The sequence below is a fragment of the Lepisosteus platostomus genome, chromosome 8 (genome assembly GCF_059453375.1).
Source record: "Lepisosteus platostomus isolate fLepPlt1 chromosome 8, fLepPlt1.hap1, whole genome shotgun sequence".
Taxonomy (NCBI): domain Eukaryota; kingdom Metazoa; phylum Chordata; class Actinopteri; order Semionotiformes; family Lepisosteidae; genus Lepisosteus; species Lepisosteus platostomus.
The window spans coordinates 59102123-59121175 of NC_142618.1; the positions used below are offsets into that span (position 1 = coordinate 59102123).

Below are 19053 nucleotides of genomic sequence, written 5' to 3' on the forward strand. Positions count from 1 at the left end.
AGTTAAATAGTAACAAAAGTGTTCAACGCAGGAACATTAAAATCTAATAAAAACAGGTTCAGTTGTAAAGACAAGTGGGAAAATTGGTTTTAATCCAAAGAGTACTAAGTACCATTAGGTATCTTATTTCTGCATTACATTGTTGTTTGCAGGATTATATCTTGCAACAAATTTTTAATGTAACTCCAGAAATCTTCTGTAAATCTTCTGTATCATATTGATAAGCATTAATTTCTTCATGCTGTTTCCTACTGTAGCTTCTGAGTAACTTTACAAGCTTACAAAGAATTTAATATGCAATAAAATATCCTTGCCAGGAAGAAGGATCAGCCAACATTCTGGCTAGTTCAACAAAGCCATGAACATTAAAGAGTTTTAAAAAATCAAGTGGTGGGGTATTTAAAGCATGACATAAATCTAGAAAACGTAAAAGGTTATACACCTGTACTTGCAACTCTGAAGGAGTGGGTGGATTGATGCATTTTCCTGCCTCTCATTGTTGGAGATGTGATCAGAGGTAAGGGATGTGCTCAGTTTTCTCCAGAGTCTCCTGTGAGTCTGAATCAAGAGAGTTAGGCACTGCTTCTCGACTGCCTGCTGATGGCAGACCAGAGTGCTCTGAGTATCAGTCTCAGTATCTTCTGTGCGTCAGTATGACATGCCTGAAGATCTGCTAGAGAACTGCATCAGAGGTCAAGGTGGTCTTTGTTCTGCATCAGAAGTACCTTACATTTGCCGGTGGTCAGGCGTAGATCCCTGGCAAGGAATATCTAAAATAGTGATAACTCAACAATAACGCCTTGCTTGAAAGTGGGTTTTGTGATGACTCCATCGCTGAGAATCCCTACTTATATGTCATCGTGGAGCACGCTAAGATTAGGGACCCATTCTGGCATCCCTTCTTCAACAGGATCTCCACGGAGCTTTATGGTTGACTTTTTTGAGACTGGAGAGAGGTTTATTTTTGTTCAACACATTTTTCAGAAGGCAGAAAACAGGTGAAATTAGAGAGATTTCCCCAAAACAGCAGTAACAGCAGCACAGGAGAAGTGCTGTTCAACCTTTTTTTCTAGTTTTAGAAGTCTCTTAGTCTCTACTCTCTTAGTAGCGGCAGCTAAAACCGTCTCATAAAGCACACTGAATTTTACCACCCCAATCAAACAAGCGAGACGGAAAATATGCACCTCAGGTTTTCTGCGAGGTACATATACAACACGAGCTGTGTTCCATTAGGAACGCATGCTGTAACAGGCCGCTGGAGGAAAGGAAATCATTCCCCCCTCAATTGTGCATTAAACTGCTCCGTCTCTCTCACATCCAGGGTTTGTTCAGTTTACAAAATGCAGTGAACAGTAATCCTGCCCTGTTCTGAAGATTTACCCCGTAAACAGCGCCTTGTTGGGTAATGATGTGCTTAGGATCAGATGCTTCAGGGCTTCCAGACAGCGTTCAGTGGGTTTCCGAAAAGCAGCCTTAAGAACCAGCAATTGTGAACATCATTTGCAATAAACCTCCCGAAGCTGTTAGCAAGAACAAAGTCACATTTTACATTTCAAAATACCGTGGGTACACAGCTATGATGAACTCAGAGCTTTTACGGTACTTGTTTTCTGCACTTACTCGACTGGCTCTGTCAAGGCTCCCTCGATAATGTCATATTTATGTGACGTTAAATTCTTTGTAATAACTTTCTAATTTTGGTGGGGGCCATTGATGAAAATGATTGGACTCACTAATAGGAGTATCATTTTTTTTCTTATACTTGTTAAACGGTTTAACGTTAGTGTTGTTGCTTTTTTTTTTATTACCAGCAGCATCGTATGATTTCATGATTGTCTTGAGCAAGAACGGTGAAGCGTAACTAGAAGAGATTTGAACTAACTATGCCACATGCTGTTTTACTTCATTTCTGTGCGTTGCTGTTCACTGCTTAATGCATTAGTCTTAGTTCCTTAACTGAGCACCAGTATCTTGTGTTCTGTTGAGCTTGCTGTATAACAACTGTCATACTTGAAACATTGTTAACAATAAGTAGCTATGTTTAATATTCTGCAGCCTTTTAAAGTGGTGATGGCAAGGAACGAGCTGTCAAATGTTATTTTTTTTTAATCATTTTGATTGTTAAACATCCAAAAATTCCTACAAACAGTTCTTGGTTTGACAGTGAATTAGCTAACAGTTATTAGATCCCATTATGTAATGACTGAAACAGATACAGACATCATTTTTTATTTAATAAATAAGACTATGAACTGATAAAAGAGGCCTCCGAATAAATGAACAATGTCCACTAATCAATAGAGCTTTTCTTAGAATAGAAAAGACACTATGTAACTGTCGCTGCCCTTGAAGTCATTTAAGTTCAAAGGTCATTCATTGACAGGTTCTGATAATGTAATAAAATAAACCTGATATTTCATCAGCTGTTCCTTTCAATACATAATACATTTCCTAATAAAAACCGTTTTCTTCTCGGAGTATCGGGGTGCCAGGTTATTTAGTCATTACACAGCTTTTGGCAAGTATGATCTCCACATTTTCCAGGAACAGCTGAAGGTGTATTTTAGTTGGGATCTCTGGTTGCTGCAAGCCTCGAAACCAGGATAAGCCCAGAACTGATAAGTGTCATGATCGTCATCCCTCCTCTTAAGGGCGCTCCGACCCTTTCCTAATTGAGTTCGTTACGTTCACCTGTCCTCTGTTGAGTCTGCCAGTTTTTAAGCCTGGTGCTCTCGCCATTCCTGGCCCTGCATTGGAAGATGGACGCCTGGATGCCTGCCTACCATCAAGTCGCCCTACGTCCGCAGCTTGAGGGCTTAGGCTTCCGATCAGCGTTCTGACCCAGCTGAGTCTGGGGCTCGGAACGCCTGGCCTCGTCATTCTGTTTTTAACCTCCTGCTCCTGTTCCGGATCCCGCTCCGGATTGGAACCCTGTCTCGTCTTGGATGGATCACCCGGTTTTGGGATTTTAGACTGTGCCTGGATTTCCCGTTTTGGACTTCCCTGGACTTGTTTCCCTGTGCTCCCTCCTTGCACCTGATCACTGACGGCACCACCCCCTGTTCGCCATCCCTTCCTTTCCTAACTGTGTTTTCCCCGTAGCCCTTTTCCAGTCACTTCCGGATTATACCGTCTGCACAGGGTCCTAAACTACGCTTCATGGGAGTCAGGACCGGCTCCCGTGACAATAAGCCATTGTACAGCATGTGGCTCAAATTGAATTACCTACATGTTGTATAGGGTGATGGGATAGTTATCTTTGCCAAGTTAGAAAATGAGTTTAGTTTGGAATAAAACTGGTGTTCTTCTACACCCAAGATCTTCAGAACATCTATATCAAATATATAAACCGCCCTGCTTTTAATCTGCACCTGTGGCTGGAAGGTTGCTGGTTCAAGTCCCGCGGCTGGCAGAGGAATCCTACTCCGTCGGGCCCCTGAGCAAGGCCCTTCACCCCAGCTGCTCCAGGGGCGCTGTATAAATGGCTGAGCCTGTGCTCTGACCCCAAGCTTCTCTCCCTGTCTGTGTTTCTCATGGAGAACAAGCTGGGGTATGCGAAAAGACAAATTCCTAATGCAAGAAATTGTATGTGGCCAATAAAGTGATCTGATCTGATCTCTTAGTCATTCACACAAAATGGAAGATGTTTCAAAAGCAAACTAGTAGGCGAACCATCCACTTTATTCAAACTAAAGGCAGAGTTTTACTTATAGACTATTTCTGTAACAGGTTTATACTTTTGTAACAGGAAACATGGGTTTGAAAGTATGGATGAGCTTGTCATATGGCCTGGCTCATTCACGAGGAGATCTTTAATATATATATATATTTATAATACCAATAGATTACTATTATATCATCAAAGTTACCCTGTTAGTGGTGCTTTTGCAAAGCCACAGTAAATCCACGCAGCTATACATCTGGAGCACAAGATGTATGTTTTTAATAGGACAGAAGACCCAGTGTAACTCAGCCTTGTGTGATCATTTCTTAATCCACTCCTCTCAGAGTCTCCTGGGTAATCCTGGAAAAGCATGTTCCTTCTCTTCACAGCGACTCTTTGCCTACCCAACACTTGGCTGCAAAATCATTCATCGTCTTTAAATTTAGTTTTTTTGTAGTCAAATTCACAAGATGCATATGAACATTCTCTAAGAAATAAACACAGAAAAAGATCATTGGCAAAATATTAAATCAAGGTTTTGGTTTTAAACTATTCGAAGGAACAGTATTTCACATCTACAAAAATCTCTTTTTGTACTTAAAAATGGTTACTGGAAGGGCCATCTTTCAGAGAAACTTGTTTTTTTTTTAAAATTGGAACTACAATTATCACCTTCTTTTTAATTCAGAAGCTTGTGATAAATAGAGGATTATGACAGAATACTAGAGATCATTACTATAGGCCATTGTTGTGGACATATCTCTCTTTTTGAAATATTTTGTACACGGTTGTAGACTCCTATAATCATATTAGGCAGGTTGTTTTTCTACAATTCATGCTTATCACAGCTTCCATAAGTAGGTGATCTTTTTAGGTTTGCATAGGAAGACTCCCCATTTACTGGAGACATGGTATGTTGGATCAAAAATTGTAGTTAATCGTCAAAATTGTGTTTTTTAGTAATAAAAGCTAATTTACTTTAAGTTTAATGCTTGACTTTGCATTTAATGTCTTTTTTTCAAAGCTGCTGAAGACAGCATTAACTGACCATAGCTTTGGACTGTTCCAGTCTGGTAATTAACCCATTAACCAATTATTAATTCCAAACAACTAAAGTACCTCCAAAAATGAGTTTTGGCTGTCGGGTGACTTTTGGATAGAGTTTCTGTCAAAAGCAGGTCATCTCTCAGGCAGAGATCCCCTTACTCTTGGCCCAGTCAAATTCAAACTTCTTTTTAGTCCACTGCAAAGCCTGCAGATTTACCAGGTTGTCTTGAAACCTTTTGTCACTTCCACTGCTTCAGTATCCCTGAAACCGGTACAATTTACAGGTGTCGCTTTTAAAAAATAAATAATGCAAACTGGAAAATATCCTAAGCGCTATTTGTTCTAATTGGTTCAAATAGTGTCTTCCAAGGGTAGGTGATCTTCTGTCATGTAACAAGTCTTATAACAAGCGCTGGTTATAAAACTATTTAGACTCTCAAACATTCATCTACAAGGTTCATGATGGGTAGTTACCTATTAGGCAAACAACATTTCCAATTAATGGTGATAAAGAAAAAATAAATCCCCTTCACCAAAACACGTTTGCAAAAAAATGCAATGGAATATCTTCATTCAAGTTTTTATGTTTTATTCATTTCATATAACCTATAATTTCCTTTGCAAGATTTTCTGCAGAGTTCATGTATTCCGGTTGTGCGAAACATGCTGATGTGAATCCATATACTAACAACGTTAAATATATATTTAAAAAAGTGAAGACGTTTCACCATCAGAAAATTCCTTTTTGAGAGGAGAATAGATATGAGTGCGTTAAAAAAAAACATGGCCTCATTAAGGGTCAGTCTATTAGAGGTTCAAGCCCCTTTTACAAAAGGATCTTTTTTGATCCAAGAAGAAAAAAATCAGAGAAGCAAATTCTAAAGATGCGGATGAAAGCTAAAAGCCATTAAAGAGTGGGGACATACTGTATGAGGAATGCATTTCAGATCAATTAGACGGATGGACGGAACTCTACTGCAAAAGAAAAGGAAGCCGAGGGGATGGTTTGGGGCTTACACCTTTCTGAATTTATCTTTCTAGCTCTAGAGAGAAAAATATCAATGAGGCAAAGCAGAGAAGAGCTGATTAAGCGAGGTGTGCTGAAGGAAATTTTTGAAAAAGGTAAGTGAGAAGGTTTTAATATTCTTTTAAGGCACCTGCTGTCTCTCCATGACTTACGCACCTTCTGTTTATGGTCTTGTGTATGAAGTGCAGACGTGTTCATATCATATTCATAAAGCTTTTTTCCACCGTGACAGGTTAACCACAGAATTGTAAAGCTGGAGAAAGGGATGTCTATTGTGTCAAAATTAAATTAAAGGTTGAAATGGCCCGAGGTTTCAACTATCTCACATCATTTAAATGATGTGATGCCTGCCAACAAGAGTGTTTTCTAATTAGGAAAAATGGAAAGTTAGGAGTTTTTCATGGGCCATTATTTATGGGCCCAATTTGAAGGAATAACCGAGCGCTGAGTGCGATTTTTCCAGATCCAGGTCCAGTGTGAGAGAGAGAGTCACAGCTGTGTCCCATTTTCAGTATCAGTTATATGGTGAAAAACAGTTGCCTTACAAGGTTGCAAGGTTTTGTTTCAAAGTTGAGGGCATCTCACAGAGCTATGTGCTTACTATCTATCCAATTTTCCAATTGTAATATGATCACATACATATACATAAGAATATAAGAAAGGTAACAAATGTGAGTAGGACGTTCAACACATCTAACCCCTTTGGTACTCGGTAGGTTATTAATCAGACTTTCTCATCTAGGCCTTTCTTGAAAGAAGCCAGGGTGTCGGCACTCCCACAACTCTTTGCTTAAAGAGGCTCCTCCTCTTCTCAATAGTAAATGCACTTCCATGTAGATTCCACTTGTGTCCCTTAGTTTGTGTTTCACTGTTCATGTAGAAATAAAATAAGCATTAGAAGATGTCTGCTGGGCTATCGGTGTCTTTGTGGATTAAGTCAGGTCCCTTCATTCTCTTTTCTGTTCTACACTTAAAAGGTTCAGTTCCTTTCATGTGTCTGTTCCTCTGAACATGCGTTTGGACTGATCAGGAGCATGGTGACCAAAATGTGCTCATATTTGATTGAGGTCTTTACATTGGATTGTACAATTTAACATAGCATCCTATGATTTAAATTCTAGACTGTTAACTGTACATACTAATTTTCAATTTGCATTTTTGTAGATATACAGTGTCATCTATTTGCATCTCACTATCTTAGTTCTCTGAGACAGTGGTCTCAGAGAACTGCAAAATAATTTTCAATGATTTTCCTCATTAAATGCTGTTAACAGACTCTTAACATACTGTGTACAGCATATATAGAAATATGAACCATATATGAAGCTACATATATATAAACCATCACATATGAACAATAAGGTTAATTGAATAACAGTATATCAATACTCAAATACATTGCAACATCTGTGAGAAAACCACCATCTTGGCTGAAGACACATGCCCTGTGGTGGAGATTTGAGCCAACATGGCTGCCTGGTAATTGGAAAAAATGGAAAATGATGCACAGCTGGTCTGAATGAGTAATTGGCAGTCAGAGGGAGTGGAATTCCACATGAGGGAAAGGAGCTGTCGGAATGAGCTCTGTGTGGAATTAGCCACTCCTCTGGGCTAATTAAGAGGCTTATAAGAACAGCCAAGAGGAAAAAGGTCTTAGTCTGTGTTTCAGTCCCTGCCTGGAAGGGGTGAGGGCGAGTAAGGGAGACTGTGAGGGATGAGGGATGAGGGATGAGGGATGAGGGATGAGGGATGAGGGATGAGGGATGAGGGATGAGGGATGAGGGATGAGGGATGAGGGATGAGGGATGAGGGATGAGGGATGAGGGAGGGAGTTCTCATTAGCAATGTATTGGGCTGGCTTACGGGTCTGTGGGACTCACTGAGGAAGTGATGCTTGAGAAAACACTGCATCACAGGTGGCAGCCAGCAGTGCTGTCGGTGGCCTGTTCGCCAGGCTCAATGGGCCTGAAGTACGGGGCAGCGTACCTCCTCTCCACAGCCGAGAGAGAGAGCTCAACCTGCACCAGCAGATGCTAACGCCTCTAGAGCTGCTCAGCAGTATGACAGACCCTGGCTTCGTGAATTTTATGGAGGAGGATGCTTGAAAGAAAGGGAACAAGCAGTAAGATATACAGTACAAGAGTACAACTGTTTTAATTTGTCAGGTGCACAGGGATACTGATTTTAAAAACAGGCTACAGCATACCCATGCTCTGCGTTGAAGGGTGATGTACACAATTCTAAAGCAGGGAGTTACAGTGTGGTATACCGTATGTCCTTAGCGGTCTTTCACCATATTACACTCTTAACCGTATTTCTGCGTTGCCTCTTATCCCTGACATTTTTCTTATGAAACGTTATCTTATTGTCTTAATCCTGTCGGCTTTCTGGTAGTTTGAGAAAGTTTCCCAAATAAAATGGATGCAATATATTGCTCTTCTTGAGCAATTCTATCAATCTCTTCAACAAAATTTGGTTTCTGCCTTTTTTTGCCCACTTTTGTCATTGTCTGCATTTTTGCTTGCTCAGCCTGCGGTGTATGGGCCTGGTTTTACTCATTAGCCTGCTGCACTAGTGGAAAGCCACAGTCTCAAAAGTTGAACTGAAACCTCCTCCGGCTCATTCATCGTATTTGAGTGCTGTGGTAGGGCTGATTGGGTGAAAGACTGGAATGCTACATTCTGATTGGCTGAAACAGCAATATGGGCGTATGAGGAATGCTGCATTCTGATTGGCTAACCAATTGGAGTACTCCACATACCCTGTAGAAGACAAGAGGTTGGCTTGTTTCTATAGAGAGCTAAGGATCATAGCTGAACTCCAGTTTATTTAAAATTGTGATGGCAACCCTACAATTGAAGTTGTCAGTGGACTGATAAGCTATATGGAGAGAGCACATGTACAGTATATAGACATCAAGATGCCTCTATCACACAGTACCAGTGACTCTGAATTATACAACGATGCATTGCCAATAGAGTTACCCTCTGTTAGAGATTTGCTTGACTGGTGATCTGTGGATGCATCATAGAGTGGCCACATCAGTTCTGATTACTTTGCAAAATAATGTAATGTCTCAGATACAAGTCAAAGCTGTAAATGTATGCATGCTTATACTTACTATATACAAAATATTATTTACATTACCTCCAGATAATTATTTAATACATTTATATCTGTATTTCCATCATTTGCTTCCTGTTAAAATATTTAGTTTAACAAGTTTTAGTGCCAAAGAATTATTGGATTAATTCTTTTGAATTAATTCTGTGGATATTTCATGATGGGATTTTTATCCCTCTTTCTTTTTAAAATTTTTTAAACAATAAAGTTCTAGAGCTTTGAGTGTCATGGAGCGATTGTTTGCTTGGATTTTGATGTCTGGGGAAGGGTTTCTACGACACTGAGGTGATTAAAGCTGAAACTTGGAAAACAACTTTGTCTTTTGTATTGATTGAGCTGTACTCCGTGGGATGAGATGAAAGAATTTGACTCACTTGGCTACAGAGAAGAGCAGTTGTTAGCATTTACCACACTTCCAGGTTGTATTGATTGGTCCTAATGAAAAGAAAACAGGTTTTAAATGACAATAGTACTGAACAGAAGCTGTACCTTGAGTGCCAGATAATACACAGCATCATTAATGCACTCGTTTTAAATCTTTCAAGTAAACCCGATCCAATTAAATAAATATCGAGCAGTTCTAAATCTAGGGTCACCAGCAACAGAAGCGGACCTTTTCACTCCAAGACAAGAAGCTTTATATTTAAATTTAAATTTTTTGATAGTATGTTATTGCTTAAATAACGAACCCTGTCTAATAGGGTTTGTGGTAGATCTACCAGCATGCAGTCATGCTTTTAATATTTTACCTTTCAACTTGAACAGCAAGATTCCTAATAATTACAGGAGTGAACACTGATAGAGTTTATTACTTTATTACCTTTATCTCCAGATAAAGGTGTGTCCGGCTGCTGGATCAGTGGTTCCATTGCTGGATAGCGCTGCCGACACCAAGGAAATGTGTTCATTATTGAAGAAAGTACTCTATAGAATCTGAAACAGGGTGATGGTAAAAAAATAAAAAAACAATTGTCTGTGGTGGTTCTAGTCAGCTAACAAAATAAAACACAGGGGTACAAAAGCTGGACAGTCACTCGTCTTTTGTGTGCATGTGGTATAGCAAGCACTGCTGCAGTGTCTTAAAAAAGTGTGAATTCTTCTTTCTTTCTCTGTGGCTCAGAGGTTTGTTATATATAATTAAAAACAATATATATTCAGTATACATAGTTTGACATTTAATCAGTATATATGACATACAGTATATAGGATGCATATGAAATCCACCTTTGAGAAGGATACTTCTCTATCTGTTCTGTGTGTCTTTGTAGGTGATGAATAGTCTCATTGTCGCCAAAATGCCCTTGACCCCATCTTCACACCATGTGAACTTCCTGTACATTTTAGAAAAGGTTACAGGCAACATCTCTTCTTTGAGGTGATCGAAAGGCTTCACAAATGCCCTGCACTGATTTTTTTTAATTCAAAACAGCAGACAGTGGTAGGTAAGAATTATGCCGTTTGTGCATACCAATTATCTGATCTGGTGCAATAAGAAAAATGCCTCTAACTGGTTGTCACAGTTATTTTAATTAGATTTTTAAAGCTCTCTTTTTAAGTTATAAGATCATGAGTTCCAGTCTCAAAAGTTGTGTCTAGGATCCTCATACAAATGATTTTTCATTATGTCAAAGAATGTGTAACAGACAGCCTGTGTTTCAAGGAAACATAATGTTAATAGATGGGATCAGGGAACAGCAATTAGCTGTAGTGGAATCTAATCCACATTTTTCAGACTACCTGTTGGAGAATAATAATTACTGACTGTGCATAATTCCCTTCATCAGTAAATTTTCTAATGAATTATTTAATTATATTATCACTAGTTTTTGGAGATGGTTTTCACTAGCACAAAAATAATTGTTGAATTATTTTGAATAATAAGCTCTGAATGTCAGAATTAGTCAGTACATTGTGTTCTACAAATGCACAATGGCTTTTCCTTAAAGGCTTTTCTTTTAATAATTGTTTTTCTTCGTTGGTACATTTTAATAAAATAAAAATTATTGTACTTTTACATTTTTAAATATTTTGGATTTACATTTGTTATATAAAACGTATTTTCTTCTGATACTTCTACAGTTAATTTTTCTACATATTATTTGCAAACATAAACTTTTCTGAGCTGCACACTCTTGATATGCATGCTATGAAAATTAAGCCATTCAGGTGTGACACTTGAGAAGTAATCTTTAGAGACCATTTTTTTCACCAGTCTATCAAAGGTACAGTTTTTTCACATTTCATTTATGTTAAAAGAAATGTAGAAAATTAAGTGTTTGGAAATAGTGAGTTGTTTGGGTATTTTTAGAAGAGATCTTTAGTCTGATGATAGCTTTCCTTAGCAATCTCATGTAACGTATTCTCTGTACAGTGCTATAAAAGTCTACTTTAGAAAACAGTTTTTTAAACCAACACCTACTGTATATAATCTTTTGTTTGAGGTATTTTGATATATTTAAATTAATTTGAGTTTTCTGTAATGTTTAAGAAAATACCAGTGCAGGTTTCTCATTATTACCACTACTGCATTCCAAGTAATAGGCAAGTCTCAAATAGATGCCTACAGTGGTTCCGGTCCTCTGCAGTCTCGATAGGGAATTGTTGCATCTGCGCACTAGTTCTCTTTTTAATGCAAAATGTCTCGTAGCCCATTTGCTGGGTCAGTATTTAAAGCTCATGGTTGATCATGGGATAGGTACCATGTTAGAGACATATGTTGTGATTTTTACTATAAATTATTAATGGGCATGAAGGCAGAAAGTCAGCAAAATAAGTGAATGGAAGGACGTACTTTACATATGGTTACTGGCAAGACAAACTCGTTTGGTCCATTTAGCCCATTTGGTTGTTAGCAGCTAATTGATCCAACGATCTAGTTCAGTAGCTTCCTGAAAGAAAACAGGGTGTTGGCGTGAACAGCATGGCTGGGCAGCCTGATCCACACTCCCACTCTGTGGGTAAAGAAGTGTCTTCTGATCTCAGGCTTAAGTGCTCTCCCATGTACTTTCCCCTGGTGGCCTCTGGTTTGAGCATTTGTGTTGGGTTTTTTCCCCGCTGTATTTCTTTCCTTTCGAGGTAAAAGACATACAGTAGCCTCCCTTACTGTGTAGTGATGTTATGGGCATTACACCATGGTGAATCTCATTGTAGGAACTTGTTTTCAGTGAAAACATGTTAAGGAATATTTTAGGATATTTTGATCACCGTTTGTAATGGATTTAAGAACAGTGAAGGGCTCACCACTCACAGTAAGTAGGCCATGTGATGGTCCCTTCTCTTTGTCCAGAATACATCTGAAAACACGAGTTTTGTAGTACATGCGTTAGATCCGATAACCTGACGTTATCGGAAAATGAAAGAATGAGGGTATTTGTGTGTAGGCTTTGCTTTGCTTTCATGTTGTTCACATCCAAAGCAGTGATACAAGCCTGTGAAGATCCTTTACTTAGGAAGATGGCAGTCTGCAGAAACAGTGTTGGTGCTTTGCAGTGTATTTTACGATTTCCTTTATTTTTGTATTACCTTTATTACTGATTAAAGATTGTGGTTTTGCAGTTATGCAAATGTTGTGTGAGCACGTAAAACTGGTGATTTTGTAGACAATACTTCCTTGTCCAAGTAGTCATTTCGTCCGTGATTTAATTCTCTATTGGCGATTTGTAGCAGTGGGGCCAGGGGCTGATCTTTTGGCACAGCGGGCCTGGCTCTTGTCTGGGCTTTGCAGAACAGGTGCCCAGCAGTGTACCCCTGACAAACGATCAGGTCTGCCACCTGAATTATGCCATACTCTAGCTTCACTTCTGATATTTTAGTATTTTTAACAGAAGGCATTGTCAGATCCATTGCATCAGATCCAATGGTGTGTAAACCTAATGAAGAATGATCTTCAGCTCTTAATAATATCATGTTCTGGTGGATCAAGTTATATTTTGAAACATATACAAAAGTTATATCTCACACAGGCTAAAATGACCAAGATCCCAGACACTGGTCAAAACTAAGCATCCATTCATTATGAGAAAGTCACTCTTTCCAGGTCAGGAGAAGCCTGTCCTGGAAACAAGGGACACAAGGTAGTATTCCAAAAATTAAGTCTATCCCTGGTTACACACACTGTGATAATACAGAGAGAGCTGGAAACATCTGTGTAGAAATGTAAGATCATTCTGTAGTTTTTAATTGAATATAACAGAGAAAAAATGTAGTAAATATCAGGATTAGGTGACATTTTACTTATATTAAGATAATGATATTGTTTAATAAGGGGGTTAAAGAACTGAAGTCTTGCAAGCCTGTCTTTCAAGAGCTTTGCAGTGCCTGTGCTGGCTAACTAGGGTTTTGTTCCAGATAGCTGACACAGTGGCCTCATCCAGGGCTGTTACTGGGGGATGTTCTCAGCAACATGAATGGAAAGGAGATAGCTTTGGTACTGAGGGCGGGGGACTAATGTCCAGGCTCCCGTGAAGCAGAGTTCTGAACCCTATGCAGTCGGTATAATCCAGAAGTGAGCGGAGAAGGACGACAGGGAGGAGATGACAAGGATCAGGAGGGGTTGACAGATGAGGGGGTGTGACGATGGTGATCTGGTGCTCGGGGGGCGTAGCCAGGGCGAACAAGTCCGAGGAGTCCAGGGGGGAAATCCGGGGCGCAGTCCCAAAGTCCAAAACTGGGCGATCCATCCAAGACGGGACAACAGAGTTAAAAACCGGAACGGGATCCGGTACAGGGACAGGGAATAAAAACAGGATGACGAGGCCAGGCGCTCCGAGCCCCGGACTCAGACGGTCAGGACGCCGTGATGAAGCCGATGCCGTCGGGTCTCTCCTGGACCCGCTGGTAGGCGGAGTTCCGGGCGTCTGTCTTCCAATGCTGAGCCAGGAATAGCAGGAGCGCCAGGCTTAAATGAGAAGGAGCAGAACAGGGGGCTGGTGAAAGTAACCAGAGCGCCCTAAAGAGGAGGGATTACGATCGTGAAAACTAAAGCAGTGGGGATCACACCCCCTGCCAAGCTAGAAAAACTACTTATGTAGAGCTTATGTGTTGTAGTGCTAGCCACTCTTTTTGTTTTATTTTTTTGGCTGACACTCATACCCAAAGCTACTTATGTTTGAAACTATTTACACAGCTGGGGATTTTACTGCAACAGCTGAGGTGAAGCACCCAAAGCAGGAAGAATGTTACTCAAGGGCACAAGAGCAAACAGCAGTGTCTCTCGTGGGATTTGAACCTACAACCGCCCAGACGCAGGTCCAGGACCCCCCAGTCCTTTTTCCCCACTTATAAACTGACCACACACGTTTGATATAACATCACTTTATAATGTTATATATTTATATAAACTGGCAATAAAATGATATCTTAGGTCCGGAAATTAACTTTATGTTCCATTCAGGTTTAATGGATGCTAACAGCATGGACAAACAAGACAGAGGAGAGGAAGGTAGAGTCCAGTTCTTTAGCTTAGGCTTGTGAAGGATTGGCCTTGGGCTTAAAAAGCTACAGCTTGCTTGACCGCATTGGCATTCGAATGTTATTCTACTGTAGCTTCTTCAAGCCCAGGGCTGGCAGGGGGCTCAGAAGTGGACACCTGGGTAGCGTTCACCAGTTTTGTGACATCTCTTCTTTCTCTGTTACATCAGATGGGACGATCCCTGTAACAAAAGAAGACGGGAAGTTAGAAAACGGGCAGTCACCGGTGTCCATGTCTAACACATTAGAGAGCGAAGCAGAGGATCATACGTATGAGGTGCTTCCCACCCCAGAACTCATGGACGGGACAGGTAAGTCTTCCCTCCCGATGTGCAGTTTAGTTAGGATGGCTTCCTGGCCCCCATTTCCACACTACTGACAGGAGCTTTGGCCCGACAAGCTGTTTGCGTCTGCGTTGGCAGTCTTTACAGGAACTCATGAGGCTGACTACAAATTTGCTTCTCGTCTGTTCACTTCAGGTTCATTTTTTTAGCAAAGTAGTGTTTAGTTGTTATTTCCTCCCCAAAGACTTTAGCCTGCATTTTTAATAACATAATTCTTTGATAAGTCATGCATTGATTATAAAAATAGATATTATTTTCCTTATCTACATGTTGGGATTCTGAGATGGAAAAGGACAGTTGTTGCGTTCTGAATATCAAAGTACTGTTAAATAATTTGATGAAATCTTTAACTTCTTGTCTTTTTGAGTTAGAAGGAGCCTTTGATTGCCACATGCATTACAGTGAGCATGTTCATTATTCAACATATTTCAAGCTGCATTAAAATATTTACCCGGTGCATTATTACACCAATGTGATTTAATAAGTCTTTTAAGGTGTAAAGTAGCTGTCTGAACTCACTTTGAAAGGATGCATTACTTGAATTTGTAAACGATCAATAGAAGTAGTGAAGATATATGATAGCTTCATCAATTCAGGCACCAAGCGCAAGGCAGGGTACATCCTGGACAGGGTACCAGTCCATTGCAGGGCAAGTGCAAGCCAATCATACATGGGGACAATTTGGAGGCCATGGTAAAGAGCTAGAGGGGAAATTTGACCCGGACCCCGGGATAACTCCCTACTCTTATTGAGAAGTGCACCAGGGATCTTTAATGACCACTGAAAGTAAGGACCTCGGTTTAACGTCTCATCTGAAAGACAGTACCCACTACAATACAGTGTCCCCTCCACTATACTGGGGCATTAGGACCTACACAGACTGCAGGGTGAGCGCTCCCTACTGGTCCCACTAACACCTCTTCCAGCAGGAACAATAGCTTCGCAGGAGGTCTCCCATCCAGGTACTGACCAGGCTCAACCCTGCTTAGCCTCAGTGGGTATAAGTTGAGAGCTGCAGGGTGATATAGCTGCTTATACTACTTGAAACTAGTGTGTAGCCCCTCATTTTAGGTGTAGGTCTTCTCACCTGTTTACCTCATCAGCTGTGATACAGTGATTCAGTTCATACAACTGATTGAACTTTTTGTAGTAGTGCCTAATGTTGTATTTCTTTTTCCTTGGATGTGTTCTTGGGCCATGGTTTCATGTATAACCGAATTGTAATTAAATGAGTTAGCAATTAACATTCTTTCAGATCATTGCGACATTTCCTTCCCATCTGGAGTTAAGTCCATATATTCACTTCCATGTAGAAGAGGGATTAATGTGTTTGTGGATGAAACTGCAGCAAAATTACTGTGCATAACTCTTCCAGGGCTCTAATATAAAAAAAGAGTGGAAGAATAGATAAGGACTACACATATTCGAATGATGATTATTACATTAATGCTCAGTATTTTTCCATTTTTCCCAGAAGACTTAAAGGATGATGGTGATTTTTTTAAAAACACTGCTATTGCTGACCTATGTTAAAGTGGTGCTAACTATGTTAACCGATAAAGTAACAACTGGTACAGGAACATTTATACATCTTTAAAACAGGAGTTTTGTTGAATGTTGAAAAGTGAGCAAAAACATCTGATTTCAAAATTAGCAAGACATCTGAGATATTGATCACATTCATTAGGAGGCCAAACACCCTTTGATATAAATTGAAAATTTACAATAAATTGTCAGCAAAAGCAGAAAGTCGCAAAAGATGATGGACAAGACACCAGTAGTTTTATATTCACTACTGTATGCGGTCAAATGCTTTACCCTTTAATTAGATTTTTTCTTTGCATTTTAGATATATTTAATGTATTTTTACCCTTTTGAACAATCAAAACATTTGTGTCCAGTATGTCCATTGTGGTAAAAGTGTTCTGTTTTAGTGCTACTAAACTTTCTGTCTGAAAGCTTTCAGAGAAGGTTGAACTGCAGCGTACCAAAAAAATGTCATAAGAAGCAAATTAAGTTTATGTTCTACTCCAGGCTTAAATGATTAAAAGAGTCTGCTGGACTGTAGTTACATTTCTTTCTAATGAGAAAGTCATAAAGAATGACTTTTGTCTGAGACCAATTATTTTTTAATCATTGAAACCTTGTGTACAATTAGCGAAAAATCATCGTTTACATCTATCTTATCTTAAAACAGATCCATAGACAGAATCACATTTGGTTTGGCTACCTGTGTGAAACAGCATTCTTCAAGAAGGCTATAAATAAACCAGGGAAGGTTCTGCTTTAAATTAGGATTCATCTGAGAGAGTGAGACGGCTCCTGGATATTAAGAAGCGATTTTTTGTAGTAAGTGTCAGCTGCTACCTGCTCTAAAATTGGACCTAGCAGCTTTAAGCAGATTGATTGGACTGTGGGTTATTGTATTTTCTAGGAACAGAGACATAAAATGAATTCATTCATTTATGTTTAACGGCTGTATCGTCTAACTCATTTAGGCAGCAGTCACCTTAACAGCCCAGGACTGTGTGCGCTTGATATCTGAAGAAGGTGTCCTGACTCTCTAGTGGACTTCCACCCAAGACAAAAACACCGACATTAATGCTTCTGATATAATGCTAATCCAAGTACTATTTCGGATATCTGTGGATTCACTTCATATCCAGAAATTCAGAAATTTGAAAAAGAAAGTAGTACTCATTGAGGTAAAGTCTGCTGTGCATTAATCCAATGGTAGTAGAGAAAAGCAATAGAAACTGAGGTCTTTTTTTTTGTTTTCAACATTTTTACATATTTAGATAATAGTGAAATGAATCAATGTGTAAATATACACATTGCAATTTATAGAACAGTGTGAACAAATCTTAAACGTTAATTTGCTGTGTTTATAGTTCTGTTCTAAAAGGGATTGAGTTGAATTACAAAAATAAACTGCAATGTATACAGTACGTGTGTAGAGACTTACATTCGGCATATACTGTATGTGTTCGTACAAAATCTAGCAACTCAAATCATCTGTGTTTTTAGATGTTGATTTCATTTCAGTGTTCAGTAATTACAGATATTTTTGTTAAAATTTAAAAATGAATGTTTTTTTGTGACTGTTTTCAAACAAGATCAGTCATATTCACAATGTCTTTTGATTGGCTAGCGCATTTAGTGTATGTGCGTGTTTCAAAAAAAGCCTTCTTTTACAGTCCTTAGGGAAGTATAAAGCACATGATTTTATTTGTTCATCTAAAGTATGTCTGTGAGACTCGGTGGCATTCAGTGTCAATTATGCACACTAGACCACAATTGCAGAGGACTGTCTCACTGCCTGAGCTCAGCTGAGTGTCACACACACACACACACACACACACACACACACACACACACACACACACTACCGTACTGTTGAAGAAGTCTTTGTCTAGGCCATGGAAGATGGAAATGGGCGGTTTCGTGAGATTGATTCCCTTGCATACTGTAGGTCTCATCCAATTCTGTGTTTTCAAACAGGCTCTTTCTGTTTCTGCTTGTGGGCTACCTGTAAATCAAGGGGAAAAAAATTATGCACTCGGGCTGCGAGTTCAGAACCCTTCCTGCTGTGACACACCTTCTGTATTTTTGTCCCTCAGGCTCAGTAGAATTCCAGACGTCTATTGAAACTGGAGTCTGCTCCCAGGACCCTCTGATGAAGCCTACCTTGGTTTTGCCTCCTAAAAAACCTGTGGCCTTCCCTGGTGACAATCAGGACACCCCAGTGAAGCAGCCCATGTTCCTAAAGCAACCCCCAGCTCTTCCTCCTAAGCCTTTCTCACGGTTTCCCAACCACATAGCCGGTGAGTTATTCCTCGTCCCCGTATCCGGTCTTTTTCACTTTTCCAGATTCTGTAACAATCTTCGGGAAAGCAGTGAATGTGTGGCCGTGAATCTGTGGTAGTCTGAGATGAAGCTGGTTGCTTTCCAAAGCCTCGTAGTTAAATCCTTGGTTAAAGAGTGTTTCTAAGTTCAGTGACATGTCTTAAGGTATTCAAGTTTTGCCTGCTGACATCCCACACTTTCAAGGCTTTTAAGGTGCTAGCATCGCGGCGTCTGGAAGATCTAGATCCTAGAAATCCCTTTCTATTGATTTGATTAAATTGTTATCCACAGAGGTGGCACATGGTTCAGGCATCAGTGTTGCCTCTGCAGTAAACAGCTTTGAAAGAACTACAGAGGCTGCTAGACGATGATGTGGTTTGGGAGGCAATAAAACTTGTCGGCTCTGTGTTTTAGGTGGCAATTTTGAATCGAGGAACAGCACCCTGGTGGGGATAAACAAGAGTCCTTCCCCATTGCTAACTATGTCGGTCTGCGGGTTTTTTCGGTGTAGGGTGTAAATGATCCTTTTAAGA

At 39.8% G+C, this 19053-nt stretch overlaps 1 protein-coding gene across 7 annotated transcripts in view; it reads left to right on the top strand.

Moving 5' to 3' along the window:
* The window catches only part of LOC148657609 (phosphatase and actin regulator 1-like), a 125830-nt gene that overhangs the window by 71968 nt on the left and 34809 nt on the right, over nucleotides 1-19053 (top strand). For 3 of the 7 annotated variants that reach the window (XM_088644080.1, XM_088644086.1, XM_088644082.1), the window contains exons 3-5: nucleotides 5753-5833; nucleotides 14501-14641; nucleotides 18295-18498. In XM_088644080.1, the coding sequence (XP_088500206.1) occupies nucleotides 5753-5833; nucleotides 14501-14641; nucleotides 18295-18498 (426 nt within the window). The remainder of the gene's footprint in view (nucleotides 1-5752; nucleotides 5834-14500; nucleotides 14642-18294; nucleotides 18499-19053) is intronic. The other 4 variants (XM_088644083.1, XM_088644085.1, XM_088644081.1 and 1 more) reach the window with 3 other exon arrangements.